At 49.4% G+C, this 25,402-nt stretch overlaps 1 protein-coding gene across 1 annotated transcript in view; it reads right to left on the bottom strand.

Moving 5' to 3' along the window:
- Positions 1-25,402, bottom strand: part of LOC311229257 (kalirin-like) — a gene marked incomplete at its 5' end in the record, with an annotated part of 611,135 nt that overhangs the window by 495,149 nt on the left and 90,584 nt on the right. The window contains 1 exon segment of the mRNA XM_084315324.1: positions 269-1,064. Within this exon segment, the coding sequence (XP_084171450.1) occupies positions 269-1,064 (796 nt within the window).

Raw genomic sequence — 25,402 nt, forward strand, 5'->3', positions numbered from 1 at the left:
CACACACACACACACACACACACACACACACACACACACACACACACACACACACACACACACACACACACACACACACACACACACACACACACACACACACACACACACACACACACACACACACACACACACACACACACACACACACACACACACACACACACACACACACAACCACCCCAACAAACCGCAAAAACCTCCTCCAGCACATAAAAACCACTTGACATTCAAATGCATATGTTCAGCCTCACCCCCCCCCCCCCACAGTACCCATTGCATTCCCCAGTCCCCAAGCACTCTCCACCAGGTCCTGCCTCTCCCTCTGGATCTCCACCATGCTCTCCTCCACAGAGTCCCTCACAATGAACTTGGTGACGTGACGAACTTTGGGTAGACGTTCCTGGTCTACCCAAAACGGTGGCAGCGGTCCACACCCTGCTGCTCCGATGCAGGGTCCACACAGGGTCCATGAGGTAGACGTGGGAGGCAGGCCAGCGGTCAGGTTAAACCCAACCCCTCCAGCCTTGAGTGACAGGAGCAAGATGACGAGGCCGCGGCCGGGGCTCTGGAACTCCCTGATGACCTGGGCCCGCCTCTTCTGAGTCAATCTGCCGTCCAGACGCACAAAACTGAAACCATGGTCCCTGAATGGGGTCTCTAGTATGGTGAGGAAACGTGTGAACTGAGAGACCACCAGACTCTTGATGCTGCCGTCCTCATCGCGCACCCTGAGCAGGTTGTCCATCAGAGCTTTAACCTCCTCCTCTTCCATCTCCTGTGGGAACTCCACCAGCCGACTGGCCCTGATCTCACCTCGACAGCGAGGACAGCGCGCATGTTCCTGCTCCGTGCTGACGACCAGAGTGATGCAAGAGCGGCAGTAGACATGAGCACAGTGTGCGATGACAGGCAGGCGGACCGACTCCAGGCAGACAGAACACTCCTCGTCTGAACCGCTGGACAGGCCCCGCCCCAGGCGCTCCACCAGACGCCCCCGCAGCTCGTTCACCTCGCTGCTCTTGGTGCGCCGGAGGGTGATGCACTTCACCAGTCTTGTCGCCCTGAGTGACCGGCCTCTGGATCACTCTGTCCCCCCACACCTTCACCTCCTTCTGCGATGTAATATTGACCCCAAGTCCAGGAGAGAACAGGACAGCCACCCCTGCAGTATTATTAGTGCCATGACTCAACACCAATCCCCCCCTCCAACTGAGTCCCCAGTCAACCTCATTACCCACATCACTATGGGTCTCTTGTACAAAAATAACATTTAAATTTTCCTGTTTTGCATAATCAGAAAACAGCCCCCCTTTCACACCATCCCCAGCACCATCAATCCGAAGGACCTCCATGTGAAAAAAGAGGGAGAAAACAGAGAAGAACAAGAACCAGAAAAAGAAACCCACCAGCAGATGTGCACCATACAGTCCATACATTATACACCTGTATTTGATGACAATCTTTTCCTGACATTAGTAGCCCACTTATTCAGTCGGAACTTCCTCCTGGGTGTCATCATTAAACCCCCACCTGTGACCTTGTTAGCATGCATCACAGACCTTAAAAACGTTTCTTGATCTGGGAAAAAACGTCCCAATGGAAAATGTTTCCTGTTTTTGGTTTCCCTAAGAAACCGGGTGAGCTCCCTTGCAGTATACATCCCCTCCTTTTCCAAATCCTCACCCCCATCACCAGATACCAATGCCTCTTCCTCAGACCCACTCTCCCTCTCCTTAGCACCCCCCTCTAAATCCATCCCCTCCTCATCCACCAGTGTGCTCCCCTCAACTTCAATCTCCTTCCCATTCCGACCCCCCCCCCCTCCCCCACTTTGCCCCCCCCCTCTCTCCACAACACCACTGGCCTCTGCGTCAGCTTCATTCCCCCCTACATCCACGGGGAAAGGGGCCCCCCCTCCATCTGATGAACCTAGCACCGGCCCTGGCTGTGCACCTGTTTCGGGAGCATGCTTCCCCCCTGCAGCTTCTCCCTCCAGCACCAGCCCCCCTGTCTCAGTATCACTCTCTACTCCAACTCCTCCTGCAGCTTCTCCCTCCACCACCAGCCCCTCTGTCTCAGTAACCTCCTCTACTCCCCCTGTATCTGCCTGTTGCTCTGCAGTGTTTACCACATTAACCTCTACTATTTTTTCACTTGGCTGACGCGATGCCCCTCCCGCTGCGCGCTTTGGATGCGGACAAGCGAATCGCTTATGTCCAATATCCCCGCACTCAAAACAGCGCAAGCTGTCAGTGCTCGCATACACAGCATACAAGCTCTCCTCAAACTTCACAGTGAAACTAGCATTTAACGTTTGGTCTGCGCTTTTCAAATTCATAAACACTTGCCTACGCAACGAGAGTACATGCTTCAGCCCAGGTTCCTTACACCCAAGAGCAATAGGTCTGAATCCACTCGCAAACCTCCCGAAGCGAATCAGCTCCCTCGACAGAGCCTCGTCTTTGATAAACGGAGGTACATTCGACACGACTACCCGAGTAGCGGGAGCCGACAGCGGCGATACGGCCACAAGCACATCCCTCACAAAAATGCCACTCGCAATTACTTTGCTTACCAAACGTTCCTTTTTCAAAAAACCCACCACAGCCTTATTCATCCGCGATGCATAAGCGAGATTTTCGCATCCTACCTGCTCGCCGACAGCTTTCAAAACCTCTTCCACCGTAGCAGTTCCCTCTGGGACACACCTCACCCCGTGTCTGAGCGACACCGACTCAGGTCCTGCTGATTGCGAGGCCATGTCACCGGCAGCCTCCACTCACCAAACAATACACTCGCCTCCAACACTGTACACTTGCACCAGTTACCCTGATAGGAAAAAATAACCCATAAAACCACACCTCACTGTGCACATAGAAAAGAAACGGAAAAATAAGAACCAAAAAAAAAGGAACAATAGAAGAATAGAAGAAACCTCCACAAACACCATTTAAAGACAGGGGGTAACAGGCCTTGGTAACATGTGTCACAGTTTGATAAGAGGGAGAGAGAGATAGAGAGAGATAGAGAGAGAGAGAGAGAGAGAGAGAGAGAGAGAGAGAGAGAGAGAGAGAGAGAGAGAGAGAGAGAGAGAGAGAGAGAGAGAGAGAGAGAGAGAGGAGGATATAAATATTTGATATGAGACCATGAGGCTTGAGCAGGCAATTAGACTGAACACCTGGAGGTAGCTGTGCATGTGTGTGTGCGTGTGCGTGCTGGTGCGGGTGTGCGTGCTGGTGCATGTGCTGGTGTGTGTTTGTGTGTGTGTATGTATGCAGGGCCGCCTCAGGGGGTGTGCGAGCAGTGCGGTTGCACAGGGCCTCGCGGGAAGGGGGGCCTCGCACAAAAAATATATATATATATATATATATATATATTTTTTTTTTTTTTTTTATTATTATTATTTTTTATTTATTTTATTTTTTTGCGAGGCCCCCCTTCCCGCGAGGCCCTTTTTCATCACAGACCTAAAATCTAGTTTTGCTTATATGCTTATATATTTCACATTAGACACGTTTGTAGAATGTTCCTGGCTCTGCGGCTCTGCACTATTCTCTATTGGAGCTCTGGGGCTCTGCAGCAGACATACTATTGGTTTCAAGAAGGGAGGGGTTACATCATGTGTACGCCGGCGTGGGTCAGCTGCGTTTGACTATTTCGCGCGTGCAGCTTTGGAGGTTATGCTTAGTTATGCCAGCCAAAACGAAGAGGACGGTCATTCGGCAGATGGACTGAAGATGAAAGTTGTTGCATGTTAGACAGTTCAGTCAGGCTAGCCATCCCGGCTAAAGGCAGGGACAGCTAGTTAGCTTTAGCTACGTTATAATATTGAGTGCTAACGTGTGGTTCAGTCGGGATAGCCATGATGATGTCGCCTAGTAGCTAGCTTAGCTAAAGGCTAACTAGCGTTAGCTAACCTAGAGAGAGCGCGTGCAGCATTGTTATGCCAAGATGAAGAGGACGGTCATTCGGCAGATGAACTTCGTCAACTCCACGCGGTTGTCTCCATCCTCTTGGACGTTTGGTGAGTTTTTAATGCACTCTATTCTATTCCCGCCGTGGATATATCTCTCTCTCTCTCGGGAGCCAAACGGGCCGGCTAGCTGTTGTAGTAGCTAACGATGTGTGGCCTGGTGTCAGCACCTGGTGCGAGGGAGGTGAGCTTGGTGTTTCATTATGAGAATATCTCCATGCTCAAGTCGGCTATAGTCCGCGAGGGACTTGTTGCCGGCACCGCTATGGTAAACACCACTCTGTAGTGGTACGTGTATTGCCTTCTTTTTCCCTTCCCTCTTCGGATGAGAAGAGGAAAACACAGCGGCTGTCTGAAGTGTTGGCCTGTATTGCTTTTCTCACGTTGTACAGTTTTTCAGTGGTAGCCGCATAGCTTGCTTCTGCTTTAGCTAGTGGTTAGCGATAGCCGGGTTGAGCTAACTGTTAGCCAGTTAGCTGTTTAGCTACGACGTTAGCTGCTCGTTTTCGCTCGGCTGGGAACGTTAGCTTGATGCTATCAGTTAGCCTAGAGTTAGCTGTTAGCTTGTGCTACGACCATTGACATTAGCCGTGAGAATAGCAGGCCCTGGCACTCTGACTACAACATCATCTTTGACAGAAGATGTAGTCGGGCCTGCACCATGACAAGGCTCCGGCCATAGCTTCTTTTTGTCCCGCCAGCGAGAGGCCTTTCGTCAACGTGGAGACCTGTGTTGCGGCCTTTCACCCTGCGTTCCTTGGTGCAGGTAAGATGTACATTGGACATTACCCCACTCTTCCTTCCTTCCCCTCCCGAATGTTTTGTTAATAACGATGTTTTTTTCCAGGCAAAACATATGTTACTTCACAACATTTGGAGATACGACATGTGCTGTGTGTGAATTGTCTTGGTCGTTTGTGTAGCTTGGGTAGCGTTGGCCAAAGCTGTGTGTGGCCTGGTGTCAGTACCTGGCTACTCTATTTGCAGTTAGCCTATTTAGCTGATGTCAGCCATTGGCTCCTTGCTACTTTGTTTTCTCTGGTATAGACCCTCTTCTCTTTGGATTTAAGTGTTGATCTTTGTCCTTTTGGATCTATGTATATTCATGTTGCCTTTGTGAAGTTATCTTTTCCTTCTGTTTTGTTCTTCCATTAAAAGTTGAATATCCTTTAGGGGCTCATCTTTGCTTATCTCTCTCATACATGCTCTCTCTCTAACACACACACAGACATGCTCTCTCTCTCTAACACACAAACACACATGCTCTCTCTCTCTCTCTCTCTCTCTTTCTAACACACAGACATGCTCTATATCTCTCTCTAACACACAAAATGACATGCTCTCTCTCTATATATTTCTCTCTCTTTCTAACACACATATACATGCTCTCTCTCTCTAACACACACACACAAACAGACATGCTCTCTCTCTATCTCTCTCTCTCTGGCCTTGCTCTGGTGGAGGGTCAGGGGCATTGCCGGGTCTGTGCAGCGATAACACTGTATATTGACTGTAGAACGGGAGCTCACTCTCGCTCGCTCTCTTGCTATATGTTGACTGTATCATGCCCAGCCTCGGGCAGCGCTATTATTTAAGAATATGTTGACTGTATGAATTTTTTTTTTCTTTTTTACCTTTTAGGGGGGGGGGGCTCGCGTTTAAATCTCGCACAGGACCTCGCATTTCTCCCAGGCGGCCCTGTATGTATGTATGTGTGTAGCAGAGAGTTTGAGAGCTAGCTGTGGAATAAACAAAATTCCAACCGACGATCAAACCGAAACGGAACAAAACGTAAACAAAGTTCCAAGCGAGTGCTTAGAGGTCACTGTTTCACAGCATTACAGATTCTACCTTTAAATCAAGAATCAAGAGGTTTATTTGTCACGTACATACCAGGGCACACAGTGAAATGCGGGTGGTCATGCCTGCATTGATTGATTGAAAACTATATTAACAGATTGCAGAATGGGTACAGTACAGTACAGCTCAATACACACAATTGTTAAGGGGATGCAGACCAGAGAAAGACTTTTGTCTTGTTTACATCAGGGTCCCCCATTGATTGTGCAAAATATAAATACAAAAAAAATACAATACAAATACAAATGATGAGTCTCGACACCAAACCTAAACTGCTGTTACATGCCAGTTAATTCTTAATACAAATGTAATATTTCAATACACGTTTTGTCTCGACTGAATTTGGATATGGGCTTCAGAAAGAGAGAGCTTTCATAACCAAATTATCTATTCAATAAATGACAAGTTAATGTATAAATCACAGCTCTGGTTTTCAAATGGTGTCTGGACAATATATGTGGTCTGTCTCTCTAAAACATCTCATGCTATCTTACAGCCATTAAGATGACAAACGCTCTCTCTCTCTATCTATCTCTCTCTCTCTCTCTCTCTCTCTCTCTCTCTCTCTCTCTCTCTCTCTCTCTCTCTCTCTCTCTCTCTCTCTCTCTCTCTCTCTCTCTCTCTCTCTCTCTCTCTATCTCTCTCTCTTTCTCTCTCTTTCTCTCTCTCTCTCTCTGTCTGTCTCTCTGTCTCTCAGTCTAACAGCATTCGGTCGTCTATCAGTCAGGCTTTTGCAGGATATTAAATGTCACTCCACATAAAAGGTAAAGGTGTGTGTGTGTGTGTGTGTGTGTGTGTGTGTGTGTGTGTGTGTGTGTGTGTGTGGGGGTGTGTGGGTGTTTGTGTGTTTGTGTGTGAATGTGAGAGAGTTATAGGGAGTTAGGGAATCAATGTAAGGCTATGGGGTGTCCCCACAACACATTAAATACGGCTGTGTGTGTGTCCATCTCTCGCTGTGTTTGTCTAACGATCTGAGAGAGATACATATTTCAGCATGAATCAGCAGCCTACTGTACACACACACACGCACACATACACGCACGCAGAAAGTCTCTAAGTGTCAATATGACAAATTAGTGGTAGAATTATATAATCATGTTAGTTATTATATTGGTTGTAGGGAGGTCAGTCAGCCAATCAGAAGGCTCCTCGAATTGTAAACCATCATGTCAAACATAATTTCAACCAAATGGCCTATTGTCTTTTTATTACCAATGATGATGTTGATCAGTAGAGTAATTTTTCTGCACACTCCACATGCTATTTCATACATGTATATACCGGCTAGTTAGTCAAACACAATGCAAAGTCAATGGGGTCAAGATCTTGTCTGTCCAAGCTGACGGGGGACATTTCAGTTACCATCAGTGGGCTTCAGTCAGCTTGTACAGACAGGAGCTTGACCCCATTGACTTTGTGTTGGTCTGCATGAGGAACAGCATGGATTGTGGTGGGACATGTTGGCAGGAAATCATTTGCTGAGGTCACTGTTCTGCCAGCCAATTGGCACGCTCACAATGGCTTGTCCAACACACTAAGCACGTACACACTTGCACATACATGTATGTGAAAATGCACATGTAAACACACACACCAGCGCCCAGCCAGAACAGTGTTGTAATACAAGTCTATTATATCTATCCACCAGTCAGCGTCTTCATACCTCAAGATTCAAGATTCAAGATTCAAGAGATCTATTTGTCACATACATACACGAGACATATAGCGCCTTATTCAACTGGAGGCCAAGTGGTCCAAGCGTTTTTTAACGGACACGCCATTCTATCTTGTCTAGTGCTATTCTTGGCTGGAGCCTTAATGCTTCTTCAAGCCCAGGTTTAGAGGATCACATCTTCGGTGGACATTTACTACACTTTGCCTTATTCTGCCCATCGCTTCTATTCTGTGTGAAGATCAATGTCGTGAGATATTGGGTTCAATGATATTGTGGTTTGTGGATATGTTAGAAATATAGCACTAGTATAACCCTCTGAAGCCTACATAGACACAGGTTCACTTGGACATAGTGTTATATTTTTCGCCAATTCTGAGCCTATTCTTTGATTCAGTATCAAGTGTCGTACCTTGTATGAGTCAGGGGAACCTACCCTCTATTTATGGTGCAGTGTAAAGTCACCATCATGTACATTACCTTTGTGTGAGCATACAATATTTGATATAAAAGAAAAACACCCAGTAGAAAAAACCTTGTGTTTTGTTGAATAACTCCATAGTTTACCTGGGAATTATTGTTTTTTTCTACATGGAAAGTTATATTCAAGTATTTCGAATGTCCATGTGAAATCTTGTGCAAATACACATTTTCTTCAGTGAGTGACAGCCATTTATTTGGATATTGTTCTTTGCAGGGTTTTTGGACCAATATACCAATATCTCCCTGCAACCCCCCCCCCCCCCCCCCCCCATCTCTCCACTCACACACACACACACACACACACACACACACACACACACACACACACACACACACACACACACACACACACACACACACACACACACACGCACACACACACACACACACACACACACACACACACACACACACACACACACACACACACACACACACACACACACACACACGACCCCTCCATCATACAGCTTTCCCCATTTTCTGTTTTCATTCAAGCTGCACAATATATATTATATAGTTGTCAGGTCGATTGATACACGAGTAGACTGCTAGAGTCCTTTTCATTTATATGATCTGGATCGTCTTCAACATCCACAAAAGGTTCAAAGGTTCCAATGCTTGTTGAACATTATACCTCCTTTCACGTCTTTTTTCCATTTTATTATGAACCAGGGACGAGCTCCGCTCTCTGTCCTCTGTCACACGCGGGCCGCGCGGGTCAATCTGCACCGGAGGATTCAGAGAAGGAATTGGATGCTCCCCGCCCACGTGACTATTTCTAGCATTTCCATTGGCTATAGGCTAAAAGTGACACGATGTATAGATGCAGGGAATTACATGCAGACTGCATTCGGAAAAGAGAAATAGACTAGGCCACACACTGCCAGTCAGCTTCTGGAGAGATACAATTTGTCTGAGAGAAGAGAATCTCCCGATTCAGATACTGGGGTTAACTGATACCCCTACACTATAGAACCTTGTCTGGTGTTATATGTGTTCCTATACTAGAACGTTCTATAATATAACCTCCTATACTAGAGCCTCCTTTAATAGAACATCCTATACTAGAGCCTCCTATAATATTATACTATAAACTACCATAATAGAACCTCCTATACTACAGGACCTTGGAAGTAACTACCATCACACTGGACACCTGTGTGATCTCACGCGCTTAGAAACTTGTCAGCGTTCTTCCTCACTCTCTCCTCTTCCAACCCAGTGTGCGTTGGAACGGTTAGAGACGCCACATTACACCCAGTAGTGTTGCTGTGCTCCGCTGCAGGAAGTGCTCACGCTGACGTTTGGCTCGGAATATTTTGGCTAACTCAGGTCTGTCTTGGGCCGCTCTCTGTGTGTGTTTTATACCTTTCTCTTTTGGCCGCCGAATGGATTGTCCCGGAGGGAAAATAAATACTCTCTACTCTCTTCCAGTCTGCAGCTAGAGACTAAGACGTCAGCCAGCGAGGAACAAAAGCCAGCTAACACTCAGAGCAACATCCAGCTGACGGTTAGCCGGCTGACACTCAGAGCAACATCCAGCTGACGGTTAGCCGGCTAACACTCAGAGCAACATCCAGCTGACGGTTAGCCGGCTAACACTCAGAGCAACATCCAGCTGACGGTTAGCCGGCTAACACTCAGAGCAACATCCAGCTGACGGTTAGCCGGCTAACACTCAGAGCAACATCCAGCTGACGGTTAGCCGGCTGACACTCAGAGCAACATCCAGCTGACGGTTAGCCGGCTAACACTCAGAGCAACATCCAGCTGACGGTTAGCCGGCTGACACTCAGAGCAACATCCAGCTGACGGTTAGCCGGCTAACACTCAGAGCAACATCCAGCTGACGGTTAGCCGGCTGACACTCAGAGCAACATCCAGCTGACGGTTAGCCGGCTAACACTCAGAGCAACATCCAGCTGACGGTTAGCCGGCTGACACTCAGAGCAACATCCAGCTGACGGTTAGCCGGCTAACACTCAGAGCAACATCCAGCTGACGGTTAGCCGGCTGACACTCAGAGCAACATCCAGCTGACGGTTAGCCGGCTGACACTCAGAGCAACATCCAGCTGACGGTTAGCCGGCTGACACTCAGAGCAACATCCAGCTGACGGTTAGCCGGCTGACACTCAGAGCAACATCCAGCTGACGGTTAGCCGGCTGACACTCAGAGCAACATCCAGCTGACGGTTAGCCGGCTGACACTCAGAGCAACATCCAGCTGACGGTTAGCCGGCTGACACTCAGAACGTCCAGCTAACTGAGCGTAGCTATTTAACCTTCAAATTATGTCGCTTTAATGTATGATATTTGTCCCTTTAACGTCCATGTCCCTTTAACCCTTTCACTACCACACTACCAAAGGGTTAACCCTTTCACTGTGACAATACAGTGAGGTTGACCCTTTCACTGCCACACAACAAAGGGTTATCCCTTTCACTACCACACTACAGGAGGTTAACCCTTTCACTGGTAGTGAAGGGGTTAACCTTCTGCAGTGTGGTAGTGAAACGGTTAATGTATGCTATATGTCCCTATAATGTCCACGATACATATCCCTTTAATGTATGATATATGTCCCTTTAATGTCCACGATACATATCCCTTTAATGTATGATATATGTCCCTTTAATGTCCATGATACATGTTCCTTTAATGTATGCTATATGTCCCTTTAATGTCCATGATACATGTTCCTTTAATGTATGCTATATGTCCCTTTAAAGATGCAGTAGGTAGTTTTATTTGTCAAACATGTCATAATAGTCTTTCAGCTGTCAGTATTTGAAGTGGTCCTAGAGTGTTTCCCGTGTCTCTGTATTCAGCATGTTCATCAATCATCCTGATTGGTTGAGGGACTGTTATGTCCCTAATGCTTGTCTGTCACGCTGCTGCCTGTGTTCTCGTGCATTCACGTCGCAGAGAAACAATGGCAGAAAATCCTGAACAGCGAAGTTTGCTTGGTTTCTTCTGGTAAGTCTCATCAGAAAATAAATAAAGTACTAATCGACCACAGGAAAATAGGTACATCATAATGTATGTTATGGTATAGCCATAAGTCATATATTTACGTATTCTATAAGTAATATATTTATATTTTGTATCTGCGAAGGTCCAAAACAAACAGTGTGACCGGGAGTCAAACCGACAATGGTCCTCATTCTTTTTTTTTATTATCTTTTTCCCCCTCTTTCTTTTTTCTGATTTTTCTCCCATCCCACTGTTAGTCGTTATGCCAATTCCCAACCCCCTTCCTGGTTGTTGCGCACTTTCCCCTACTGTTGGTCCGAGAGGCCGGAGACTGTCACATGCTTTCCTCCGACGCATGTGCAGCCAGCCGGCAGCCAGCCTGGCCGCGCAGATTCTCACCGGGAGAGTGTAACGTGTGGAAGGTCACACTACCTCCCTCCAGATCCTACCCTTGCTGAGCAGGCGCCCCGACCGAACTGTAGGGGTCGCTGTCCACAACGCCCAGGACCCACCCACGGCTCCCCTCCCCCTAACTCAGCCAAATGAGTTAGTATAGCGATCAGCCCGAGCCAAGGCAATGCTGACTCTCCGGGAGTCGAGACCGCAGCCTCTTGCATTGGTGACGAGCACAATCTCCGCTACGCCACCTGACCGCCTATGGTCCTCATTCTTGAACGGACATACGAGAAAGTTACCAAGAAATTCCTTTGTTTACTCGATTTACGAACTTCTTTGGCATTCTCGAACGGCTTCGTATTGTAAATTCGTTCGTAGGATTTACAAATTCGAAAAGGCGGACAGACTCGATTTCTAGAACATAACTATGAAAAAATTACATACGCACAAATCAAAACCTATAAAAATATATAAAATAAACAGTACTCTTAACTCAATCAGCGCCAGACCCGAGGAAAGTCGGGTTAACTCGCCAACCGTTCAGCACCAGACCCGAGTATAGTCGGGTTTTCATCGTTATTTCTTTTATTCGATATTTTCATTAATTTCTCTAACACGGACCTCGCGGTTACCATAGGGAACCACTCTGAGATCGCTAGAGTGCAATACCGGCCGCATCCTGGTAGGTGGCAGTATCGCCCACCCTTTGAAACCTTTTTTTCACACCCGGTGTTACGTTTAATCCACTCCAGGCGCAGTTTTTTTGGTCAGGCCAGTCTAGCGGTTCACTCGATGACATTGAAACGCATCCAAACTAAACTGCAATAAATCAGAAATCATCATTATCGGTCCAAAATCCCTCACCAGCCACACCCAGGATTTCACCCTAAATATTGATGGTACCATTGTCACCCCCTCCACTCACGTCCGTAACCTTGGCATCATCCTGGACCCCACCCTTTCTTTCCTCCGCCATGTGAACCACATAACCAAATCGGCCTTCTACCACCTCCGGAACATTGCTCGTCTCCGCCCCTCCCTATCACTCTCCGCTGCTGAAACACTGGTTCATGCATTCATATCATCACGACTAGATTACTGCAACAGCATCCTCTACGGCTCACCAAACACTATCCTCAATAAACTCCAATATGTCCAAAACTCTGCTGCCCGCATGCTCACCTCCACCCGTCGCTCTGATCACATCACCCCTGTCCTCCACGACCTCCACTGGCTTCCAATCAAATACAGGATACATTTTAAAATACTACTCATCACATTCAAAGCCCTCAACAACCTTGCCCCTCCCTACCTGTCCGACCTCCTCCACCGTCACACGCCCACCCGTCGCCTTAGGTCTGCAGATGCCAACCTCCTAACACCTCCCACGACCAGGCTCCGGACCTGGGGCGACAGGGCCTTCGCTGCTGCTGCCCCCTCCCTCTGGAATGCCCTCCCCAGCCATATCCGTGATGCAAACACCCTGACATCTTTTAAATCAGCCCTCAAAACTCACCTTTTCAATCTTGCTTTTGACCTCTAATTCTGTCTGTGTTATTTTATTTTTGTCATGTATTATTTTTGTTCTGTTTTTTTGTTTTGCCATAGTTTGTCTCTCCTGCCCATGTAAAGCGTCTTTGAGCACCTGGAAAAGCGCTATATAAAATAGATGTATTATTATTATTATTATCCAATGCCCCCGATGCATGTGTTGTGGTGGATTATATTGGCGACACGATGGACACCAATACTGGAAATCAGACAATTGGAATATTCTTTTTGGGGTACCTCCTAGTGAAGGTAAGGACTATATGACATCAGTCCTGCTTTGATCCAACCATGATTTCACATCGATCGCAACGACCATGTGTAACGTACTCCAGAACATATGCTGTTGGTGATGATCAAACCATCAAAAAACTACCCCCCCCTTTCATGCATTCATGATGAAACATAATACCTATTATATACATTTGATTTGGAAATAGTAGTGTGTCCAGGCGAGCAACGCCAACGCTTTTAGTAAAATTCATGTATTGCTCCATAGCGCAGTTTTCTGGAATTAACCAGGATCACTCTGAAACTATACTTATATTATACTTGTATAACACGCTAACATATACGCAAATTTTTTATTTTTCACATATTGAACGATGGACAGTTGATGTCAAATGAGCCATAGTATTGTATCCATAGCTATAATATAGAATATAGATATAGCCCTGCAAACACTGCCACGCATTCCTATCTCTTAGAGCGGTGGTGCAGTAGGAACAAAGATGGGAATTTTTTTCAATATATTCCACTATACAGTAGCTATATTCAATATAGCTATATATATTGGGTTTAGTTATTATTTATTTATTTATTTATTTTCTCCTAAATGAAGCCTTTAATCACCTGTGCATTATATGTTACAATTGCACTTTACTGTTACTTTTGTACACTAGTTGGATGCCAAACTTATTTTCGTTGTATTCTACTTGTGCTGTATGATGACAATACATTTTAATATAATCAAATACAATTATGATCAGTTGCAAATCGCTTCCGCGCTTCCTGTTGAATACGGGGGTCAGCACTGCACAGATGTTTTGCACGCGGCCCTCGCCTTATAAGGAGCTGGCTGGGCGTGTCTGTATGCAAATTCAGTTGTACGAGAACGCGTTTCCAGTTTAAGAATGAGGAACCCACCTGCGTTGATTTTGGCCACCTACGAAGACCGTTTGACGGATTTTTGTAAATTTGTTAGTTAATAACTTTTTACAAAGATAGTTACAAAGATACTTACAAACATGTTCGAGAATGAGGCCCAATGATTGTGGTCGTGGGCGAGTGGTCTCACCACTAGACAAAGACACCACCCACCCTGATAAGACACAGCAATAGTATGATGATAGTTCATCACAGTTCATCATTCGTTTAACAGTTATGGTTAAGATAGAAAGCTAGGGTTATGGTTATGGTTAGTTTAAGGTAACAGTATGGTTAAGGTTAGGGTTAAGGTTATAAACACAGATCTCCTGTTATTACTTTAATATCAATGCCACAATGTCCGCGGTAACGATAGTTCCTATACTACGGGTACCCGACCGTTGGAGCTCTGAATGGAGTGAGACGGAGACGAAGCGAAGCAGTACAGGGAAAAGCAAGATGGTAGATGGAGACGGTACTTCTCTCTGGAGCTCCGACTCCAGAGAAACTGCAGACTGGTGGGATAATCCTGTCGTCACTGGGAAAGAGGGTCTCGTACGGACTGGTCCTTGTATTCCTAGCGCCCGATGGCAGGATTAATAGCTATTAGTCCAAAGCCCGTTGGCATGGATGATAGCTAGTTAGCTCCGTTTGTACTTAAAGCTAACCCGCAGGAAGTCTTCAATGAGTAGTTATGTCCAGAACGTCGCTGGGTTCAACTATAACTCTCCACGTTACTTCGCTTACACAAGTCACTATACTGTGCCAATAATGGCTCAACAATATTATGGTTGTATCTAATTAGCCGTTCGGCTCTCTATAACGATACGTTGCCTTGCCGTCCTGTTTACAACTGCGCCAACGTCACTTCTCTCTCACTCTGTGTTACCTGTGGACTGAGCCTGTTCACCCACACAGATCAATGCGCTCTCTCTGGGCTTGTCTGGGCATGTTCTGAAACATGTCTAGAGGGGCGCGCTCGCTGGCGCCTACGGCGTTAAGAATGGGACATATACAAAAGGTGAATGATAAATACTGGCACGTAAACAGATGACGTGAAGATATATATCTTATATAAACAATATATAAGTTATACAAAATAATAAACGCAGACTTTCAGTGTTAATCTGGATCTTCAGAACAGCCGCCCCCTAATTAGTCCAAACCTAATTAGCAAATAAAATTTGGGGCACAGATTAATATTAAGGGTCAAGTCAACTTCTACATAATGGGCTGTGGGGAGTTGGAAGTAATCTATAAAGTCAGTGGGTTATCGTCGTCGTCAGGGGGGTCAGGGAACGCAGGCAGCTCTATCAACTTAGCTACTGGTCTGGTATAAGTCCGCCCTTGGACGATGACTTCTGCCGCTCTGACCTTCCCATCCGAACCATTGATCACTCTGCTCACACGGCCGGCTGGCCACGTAGCTCGGGGTAGTGATCATCACGACGGTCCCCACGGTCAGGTTGTCCCTGTCTTTCACCCATTTCTGACGGGCTTGAAGGGAGGGTAAGTAGTGTAGGAGGAAGCGGGCCCAAAACTGGTCGGCCAGTACTTGGCTGTGTCTCCACATTCTCCGTCCGTTCATCTCGTCCTGTCTGTACACCGTCTGAGGAAGGGCAGGGTCCAGCCGCCCCATCAAGAGGTAGTTTGGGGTGATGGGGTCGATGTCAGCTACGTCGCTTGAAACGTAGCCGAGGGGCTTGGAGTTCAGAACTCCCTCAATCTCTGTGAGGACCGTAGCCAGGACTTCATCGCCCACGGTCTGGGCTCCAAGTACGGTGTACATAGCAGTCTTTATTGATCGGACCTCTCTCTCCCACATTCCCCCGAAATCTCCGCAAAGACTCGCTCGGTCCCCGCGTGGCACACCACCTCGTCGTACTTCTTAATGATCAGGTCGGTTATCCTGTGTCGGCTGCTTAGGGCGATGGGATGCTTAACATCCGCGGCCAAGTCCGGGGCCCGTCTCAACCGACCACCCACCCTGATGAGGCCCTGGGCGTCGATTTCGGGGGCCAAGGTGAGGAGTCGACTGTCTGAGGGGACTGGCTTTGCCCTTATCAGACACTCCATTTCCTCTGGGAAAGAGTCTCTCTGCGCTCTCTGCAGCATAAGAAGTTCCGCTTCCTTGTATGCAGGTGCATCGAGGTCTGTGGTGGGGGGGAGCTCCGGGTGGTGCCATAGGAATGTCCTTTTCTGGGCACTCTCCAGGGTTTGACAGTCGTCTAGGTCCGGGCCCGTTGGATCCGGGGCTTGACTCAGGCCGCAGAACATGGACCTTTTTATCTCTGACTCGTCTTGGTTCGCCTCACGCGGTGTGGAGATAGGCCACTTCTCCTCCGGGAGCTTGAGGAATTCTGGGCCGTCACTGTATGAGTTAGGACGGGTGAGGTCGGCTAGGGACATCCCCCGTGTGATGACATCCGCCGGGTTCTGCTTGGTGTCAACATATCTCCAACATTCCGCTCCTACCAGGTCTTGGATTTCGGATACTCTGACTCCTACGAAAACCTTGTACCAACAGGAGGCGGACTGGATCCAGGTGATCACGGTCATGGAGTCTGACCATAGGATGGTCTCACGCACCGGTATGGTGAGTTCACTTTGCACCATTTTGGCGAGTTGCGCGCCTACCAGAGCTGCGCAGAGCTCTAGTCGCGGGATCGACTGCTGCTTGCGGGGAGCTATCCTCGAGCGGGCCGGACGAAGGCTACGTGGACTTCTCCTCCCTCTTCTCGAGCTCTCAGGTAGGCCACTGATCCGTACGCCACTTCAGAGGCGTCGCTGAAGACGTGCAGGTCGACCTCACAAGTCTCCAAGCACACGGTAGGAGGGAAGTAGCTCTGCGGGATGGCCACCTCGCGGAGTAAGACAAGTTCATCCTCCCACTCTCTCCATGTGGTGGCTAGGTGCTCGGGTATGGGGTCGTCCTAGCCCTGCTCCTTGGCCCACAGTTCTCTCACCAGCATCTTCGCCCGGGTGGTGTAGGGGAGAATACACCCCATAGGGTCGTACTGGCTGGCGAGTGTTCGGTACACACTCCGCCGAGTGGTCAGTTTAGTCGTGGACGTCTCCTGATCCGTCCTCAGAGGTGTGTGTCGGTAGTGAAGCGAGTCCATCTTGAAGTGCCAGACGAGGCCCAGGGTCATCTCTTGCGCTTCGCCTGGGGTGTGCGCCATCCAGGTCTCGCTGCTAGCGGCCTTAGTTTCTGGAGGGAGGTGCTGGAGAACTTGAGGGTCGCTACTGGCCCACTGTCGTAGGTCGAATCCACCTTTGGCTAATGAAGCCCGTAGCTTCATTAGGATGCTCTCTGCTTCTTCTGGCGTGGATACGCTCTGTAGGCAGTTGTCCACGTAGAAGCTTCGTTCAACGCTGTGTCGGACATCATCGTCAGCTCCGGGGTCTTCGGCCACGTGCTTCTGTAACGCGAACGTGGCGCAGCACGGGCTGCAGGTGGTGCCGAAGGGGAGTACCTCCCATTGGTATATTGAGGGTTGTTCGTCGTCGGGTCTCTCCCTCCACAGAAACCTCAGTAAAGGCTTGTCTTCCTCCATCAGTCGAACTTGTAGGAACATCCCCTTGATGTCGCCACTGATGGCCACTTTGTCCTGACGAAAACGTATCAGGACGCCGAGGAGGGAGGGTCCGAGTGTCGGGCCGGGCAGGAGCAGGTTATTCAGATTCTGCTGTCCAATCTGATAACTGCAATTGAACACAATGCGGTTCTTTCCGTTGTGGGTGACCTTGTGGTGGGGCACGTACCAGGACTCTGTCGTCCCTTCTGCCTCGTGGTCATCGATCTTCTTGATGTGGCCGGCCGTTACCAGCTTCTCGATCTCGGCGCGATAGATTGTTGCTTGTGGGGGATCCTTGGCGAGGCGCCGCTCAGTGCTCTGTAGGTAGTGGTGCGTCGCTCCATTAGGCACATGCAGAGTGGGCATCCCTTCCCGCCTCAAGAGTGGGGTTGCGTATCTTAGCACTCCGTCGACCTCGACCCTCGTAGTCTTCTGCTCTAGTAGAGCGATGGCATACTTGTCCTCCTTGGACTGAACCATCTTGCATTCGTTCTTGAATGGCAGTGCGTCTAGTGTCCATAGCCTCTCAACGTGCTGTAGAAGAGTGTTGTCTGTGTCGCTCGCCTTGGTGTAAAGGCAACGTATGGACGTTGGTCGGCTGGAAGGCCCGGAGAGGGGGCCCTGGAGTGTCCACCCCAGTCGGGTCTTAACCGTGGCTGGGCATCCTCTGGGTCCGATGTGGACCGCATCAGTTGGGACAATGAGGTCCGCGTGGTCGGAGCCAATGAGTAGGGTCGGTGTAGCGCCGCTGATGAGCGGTATGGGCAGTTGGCGTAGGTGGTCGTACTTTTCCCTCAGCTGTGGGATTGGGTAATCGTAGCGTGACAAACCTATGTCGTAGCTCGTGAACGCCTTGCTGATGCTGTACCGCTTCTCAGGCTGGTCGATCACTGCAATGGTGAACGAGACGTTCTCACCTTTGATTGTCTTTAAGTCTCGACGAATGGTACGGAGGGTCATGGTCTCCTCTGGGCCCCGCAGGTCCAACTGGGTCGCGGCGGAGGCGAGGAGGAGGGTCTTCTCCGACCCATCGTCGAGGACGGCGTAGGTGTCGAGTACCTTGTCCCCGTGACTGAGGAGTACTCGTACCACCTTGAGGAGCACCCTGGAGCTCCCACTCTTCGCGGGGTCGATGTAGAGTACTTCTGCTCTCGAGTTGCTTTGTGGAGCTGGTTTTCGCTTGTTGCTCTCGTGCAGTGCTTCGAGGTGAGCGCCGTCACACTTGCCACACTTCTTCTTAACACTTTGATTGCCTAAGGTTAAATTCATGATATACCATCCGTTGCCAGCTCTATTTAACATGGAGAAGTTCCCCTTCTTTGCAGGGCTATAACTTTTTAAATTCTATTTCTAGATTGCCATTATTAGGGCCCATTCAAGGTCCTATATGTATTGTTCATGGTGTAGCAACGTTAAACTTTTTCATTCACATATTCATACTAAAATATGATCTAAAGTATAAGTATGTTTTCATCTCTTTCTGCAGCTTTCTCCAGAACGTGATTTATAGCCCCAAATACATTATATTGATGATGAAATACAGTTTGGTAGGAATCTGTGCGAGATAAAAAATTTCAATTGGACGTACTTCTAGAAGTTTCTACGTATCATCTGATATTGACCGGATGGGCGGGGGATCGTTTATAATTCCATGGGCAACGTTTTTACCATTCATCTAATGTGGGTCAAATGTTCATCATAGCAGTTAGTATCGAAGACGGTAATTTTACACGCTAAAACTCACCCCAGTCTCCGCGGGCCGTTGGGCGATCAGCGTGGGGTAGACAGTTTTCCATTATGGGATGTTGAAACACCCGGTCCATTTCCAGGTTGTATAATAATATATACGTCCAAATCATGTTGTTTTTTCGAGTTATTTGCAGCGATGGATGTTCACTGTGTGAAGACTGAGTCTCTCTAACATTAGCGAGTGCCCGGACCACATATGGAGTGATTCCTGCCGGGTTAAAGGTAACATCCGTTTTTTCGATCTGCCGATCGGCCACCAGATGGCGGTCTTGAACCGCTAGAGGATTGAGAGGAGATCACACTTGTGTCTCAGGGCCCCGGAAAGGAAATATGATTCCGATCACAGATTTTTGAAATATTGATATCAAAGACGAGTTACGGCGTCTTCGGCAACTTGAGCATGGCGGGGAAGGACGCCTAAATTCGTCCTTTGGCAACTAAAGTGTTAAGGCGGCATTCTGCTGCCATGTGGCCGCGCGTGCAGCAGAAGCAGCGGCGGTTAGCTTTAATCCACTGACTTACTTCGACGGTGGTCAGTTTCTTGAATGCGTCGCACTGTGACAGCCAGTGTTCGTTTTCGCAGTATTGACATGCGATCTTCCATTGTCCCTTGGCGGGGGGGTTGTGACTCTTCTGCCGTGACACCGACTCGGCCTGGTGCATCACTGTGATGGGCCTGCTTTGGTCTTTAAACCTACTCGGTCCCTCTTTAATGTTCGAGCCACCCCATGCGAAGGTGTCAAGTCTTAGGCTGCTAACCTCCCTGGCTAGGAAGTCAGCAAGATCCAGCAGTGACTGTTCTGGGCCGTTCGGGTCACGGTAGTTTCGTTGCCGCCGAAAGCGTTCTTGGCGGAATGGGGGGAGCTTCTCCAAGATGCGCTCCACGTTGGAGTTGGCGTACAACTCGTACATCCCCTTCTCTCGTTGGGACTCGAGCATCCCTACTAGGGACTGTACTTTGACGGATAGGTCGTCCAGGGCTCGGTTGTCTCTAGCCGGGGGGAGACGTTCGATCTCACGTATCTCCTGAATGACAGTCCCATGTGCGTCCGTAATGTCCGTCGAGGGCCGCCAGAGCGTCAGAATAGGGAGTCCGTGAATTTGAGTATGCCAGCGCAATGTTGTGAGCTCTAGTTACCTTGAGATGCTTAAGGAGAATGGCGTACTTGTATGACTCGTCTTGTACTCCTGACATGATTGTCTCTAGGCACATACGCAGCTCGGTATACTGCGCTCGGTCTTCTCTTGTGAAGTCTGGGAAAGTGGGTGTTCCAATGTAGGGTGCCATGGATGGCTGTGACACTGACACACGTGGGGGGAGAGGCATCCGCGGCGAGTCTCCCTGTACGTTGGGTCGTTGGTTCGTGCTGGGCGGGAACCAGGGGCTGGGTTCCCAGGCACTATTCCTCGGTGCCGTCTGGTGCTCGAACTCCCCACTGGGACGTGTCGGGACTGAGACCGGGGCTGCGCTGAGCCTCCTGGTCTGAGATGGAGTAGTGCGGGTGGGCTTTCTGTCCTCCCTCGTCCTCCGTCAGGCTTTGTAGTCGCTCGGCTAGCTGCTCTGCAACGTAAGCAGGTTCTTCCCGTAGGCGGGGTCCCGTGTAGCTTTGTCGGGGAGGGGAGGGTGCCCTCGACCCTTGTCGTGATGATCTCCGGGAGCTCCGGGTGGAAGAGTGGGGTGTCACCTTCTGGAGCGCTTGCTCCATCATTTGTGCTTGTAGGCGGTCTCGTTCTTCATTAGGATGCTCTCTGCTTCTTCTGGCGTGGATACGCTCTGTAGGCAGTTGTCCACGTAGAAGCTTCGTTCAACGCTGTGTCGGACATCATCGTCAGCTCCGGGGTCTTCGGCCACGTGCTTCTGTAACGCGAACGTGGCGCAGCACGGGCTGCAGGTGGTGCCGAAGGGGAGTACCTCCCATTGGTATATTGAGGGTTGTTCGTCGTCGGGTCTCTCCCTCCACAGAAACCTCAGTAAAGGCTTGTCTTCCTCCATCAGTCGAACTTGTAGGAACATCCCCTTGATGTCGCCACTGATGGCCACTTTGTCCTGACGAAAACGTATCAGGACGCCGAGGAGGGAGGGTCCGAGTGTCGGGCCGGGCAGGAGTAGGTTATTCAGATTCTGCTGTCCAATCTGATAACTGCAATTGAACACAATGCGGTTCTTTCCGTTGTGGGTGACCTTGTGGTGGGGCACGTACCAGGACTCTGTCGTCCCTTCTGCCTCGTGGTCATCGATCTTCTTGATGTGGCCGGCCGTTACCAGCTTCTCGATCTCGGCGCGATAGATTGTTGCTTGTGGGGGATCCTTGGCGAGGCGCCGCTCAGTGCTCTGTAGGTAGTGGTGCGTCGCTCCATTAGGCACATGCAGAGTGGGCATCCCTTCCCGCCTCAAGAGTGGGGTTGCGTATCTTAGCACTCCGTCGACCTCGACCCTCGTAGTCTTCTGCTCTAGTAGAGCGATGGCATACTTGTCCTCCTTGGACTGAACCATCTTGCATTCGTTCTTGAATGGCAGTGCGTCTAGTGTCCATAGCCTCTCAACGTGCTGTAGAAGAGTGTTGTCTGTGTCGCTCGCCTTGGTGTAAAGGCAACGTATGGACGTTGGTCGGCTGGAAGGCCCGGAGAGGGGGCCCTGGAGTGTCCACCCCAGTCGGGTCTTAACCGTGGCTGGGCATCCTCTGGGTCCGATGTGGACCGCATCAGTTGGGACAATGAGGTCCGCGTGGTCGGAGCCAATGAGTAGGGTCGGTGTAGCGCCGCTGATGAGCGGTATGGGCAGTTGGCGTAGGTGGTCGTACTTTTCCCTCAGCTGTGGGATTGGGTAATCGTAGCGTGACAAACCTATGTCGTAGCTCGTGAACGCCTTGCTGATGCTGTACCGCTTCTCAGGCTGGTCGATCACTGCAATGGTGAACGAGACGTTCTCACCTTTGATTGTCTTTAAGTCTCGACGAATGGTACGGAGGGTCATGGTCTCCTCTGGGCCCCGCAGGTCCAACTGGGTCGCGGCGGAGGCGAGGAGGAGGGTCTTCTCCGACCCATCGTCGAGGACGGCGTAGGTGTCGAGTACCTTGTCCCCGTGACTGAGGAGTACTCGTACCACCTTGAGGAGCACCCTGGAGCTCCCACTCTTCGCGGGGTCGATGTAGAGTACTTCTGCTCTCGAGTTGCTTTGTGGAGCTGGTTTTCGCTTGTTGCTCTCGTGCAGTGCTTCGAGGTGAGCGCCGTCACACTTGCCACACTTCTTCTTAACACTTTGATTGCCTAAGGTTAAATTCATGATATACCATCCGTTGCCAGCTCTATTTAACATGGAGAAGTTCCCCTTCTTTGCAGGGCTATAACTTTTTAAATTCTATTTCTAGATTGCCATTATTAGGGCCCATTCAAGGTCCTATATGTATTGTTCATGGTGTAGCAACGTTAAACTTTTTCATTCACATATTCATACTAAAATATGATCTAAAGTATAAGTATGTTTTCATCTCTTTCTGCAGCTTTCTCCAGAACGTGATTTATAGCCCCAAATACATTATATTGATGATGAAATACAGTTTGGTAGGAATCTGTGCGAGATAAAAAATTTCAATTGGACGTACTTCTAGAAGTTTCTACGTATCATCTGATATTGACCGGATGGGCGGGGGATCGTTTATAATTCCATGGGCAACGTTTTTACCATTCATCTAATGTGGGTCAAATGTTCATCATAGCAGTTAGTATCGAAGACGGTAATTTTACACGCTAAAACTCACCCCAGTCTCCGCGGGCCGTTGGGCGATCAGCGTGGGGTAGACAGTTTTCCATTATGGGATGTTGAAACACCCGGTCCATTTCCAGGTTGTATAATAATATATACGTCCAAATCATGTTGTTTTTTCGAGTTATTTGCAGCGATGGATGTTCACTGTGTGAAGACTGAGTCTCTCTAACATTAGCGAGTGCCCGGACCACATATGGAGTGATTCCTGCCGGGTTAAAGGTAACATCCGTTTTTTCGATCTGCCGATCGGCCACCAGATGGCGGTCTTGAACCGCTAGAGGATTGAGAGGAGATCACACTTGTGTCTCAGGGCCCCGGAAAGGAAATATGATTCCGATCACAGATTTTTGAAATATTGATATCAAAGACGAGTTACGGCGTCTTCGGCAACTTGAGCATGGCGGGGAAGGACGCCTAAATTCGTCCTTTGGCAACTAAAGTGTTAAGGCGGCATTCTGCTGCCATGTGGCCGTGCGTGCAGCAGAAGCAGCGGCGGTTAGCTTTAATCCACTGACTTACTTCGACGGTGGTCAGTTTCTTGAATGCGTCGCACTGTGACAGCCAGTGTTCGTTTTCGCAGTATTGACATGCGATCTTCCATTGTCCCTTGGCGGGGGGGTTGTGACTCTTCTGCCGTGACACCGACTCGGCCTGGTGCATCACTGTGATGGGCCTGCTTTGGTCTTTAAACCTACTCGGTCCCTCTTTAATGTTCGAGCCACCCCATGCGAAGGTGTCAAGTCTTAGGCTGCTAACCTCCCTGGCTAGGAAGTCAGCAAGATCCAGCAGTGACTGTTCTGGGCCGTTCGGGTCACGGTAGTTTCGTTGCCGCCGAAAGCGTTCTTGGCGGAATGGGGGGAGCTTCTCCAAGATGCGCTCCACGTTGGAGTTGGCGTACAACTCGTACATCCCCTTCTCTCGTTGGGACTCGAGCATCCCTACTAGGGACTGTACTTTGACGGATAGGTCGTCCAGGGCTCGGTTGTCTCTAGCCGGGGGGAGACGTTCGATCTCACGTATCTCCTGAATGACAGTCCCATGTGCGTCCGTAATGTCCGTCGAGGGCCGCCAGAGCGTCAGAATAGGGAGTCCGTGAATTTGAGTATGCCAGCGCAATGTTGTGAGCTCTAGTTACCTTGAGATGCTTAAGGAGAATGGCGTACTTGTATGACTCGTCTTGTACTCCTGACATGATTGTCTCTAGGCACATACGCAGCTCGGTATACTGCGCTCGGTCTTCTCTTGTGAAGTCTGGGAAAGTGGGTGTTCCAATGTAGGGTGCCATGGATGGCTGTGACACTGACACACGTGGGGGGAGAGGCATCCGCGGCGAGTCTCCCTGTACGTTGGGTCGTTGGTTCGTGCTGGGCGGGAACCAGGGGCTGGGTTCCCAGGCACTATTCCTCGGTGCCGTCTGGTGCTCGAACTCCCCACTGGGACGTGTCGGGACTGAGACCGGGGCTGCGCTGAGCCTCCTGGTCTGAGATGGAGTAGTGCGGGTGGGCTTTCTGTCCTCCCTCGTCCTCCGTCAGGCTTTGTAGTCGCTCGGCTAGCTGCTCTGCAACGTAAGCAGGTTCTTCCCGTAGGCGGGGTCCCGTGTAGCTTTGTCGGGGAGGGGAGGGTGCCCTCGACCCTTGTCGTGATGATCTCCGGGAGCTCCGGGTGGAAGAGTGGGGTGTCACCTTCTGGAGCGCTTGCTCCATCATTTGTGCTTGTAGGCGGTCTCGTTCTTCATTAGGATGCTCTCTGCTTCTTCTGGCGTGGATACGCTCTGTAGGCAGTTGTCCACGTAGAAGCTTCGTTCAACGCTGTGTCGGACATCATCGTCAGCTCCGGGGTCTTCGGCCACGTGCTTCTGTAACGCGAACGTGGCGCAGCACGGGCTGCAGGTGGTGCCGAAGGGGAGTACCTCCCATTGGTATATTGAGGGTTGTTCGTCGTCGGGTCTCTCCCTCCACAGAAACCTCAGTAAAGGCTTGTCTTCCTCCATCAGTCGAACTTGTAGGAACATCCCCTTGATGTCGCCACTGATGGCCACTTTGTCCTGACGAAAACGTATCAGGACGCCGAGGAGGGAGGGTCCGAGTGTCGGGCCGGGCAGGAGTAGGTTATTCAGATTCTGCTGTCCAATCTGATAACTGCAATTGAACACAATGCGGTTCTTTCCGTTGTGGGTGACCTTGTGGTGGGGCACGTACCAGGACTCTGTCGTCCCTTCTGCCTCGTGGTCATCGATCTTCTTGATGTGGC

The sequence above is a fragment of the Notolepis coatsorum genome (genome assembly GCF_963971535.1).
Source record: "Notolepis coatsorum genome assembly, chromosome: 5".
In the NCBI taxonomy this organism is placed as follows: domain Eukaryota; kingdom Metazoa; phylum Chordata; class Actinopteri; order Aulopiformes; family Paralepididae; genus Notolepis; species Notolepis coatsorum.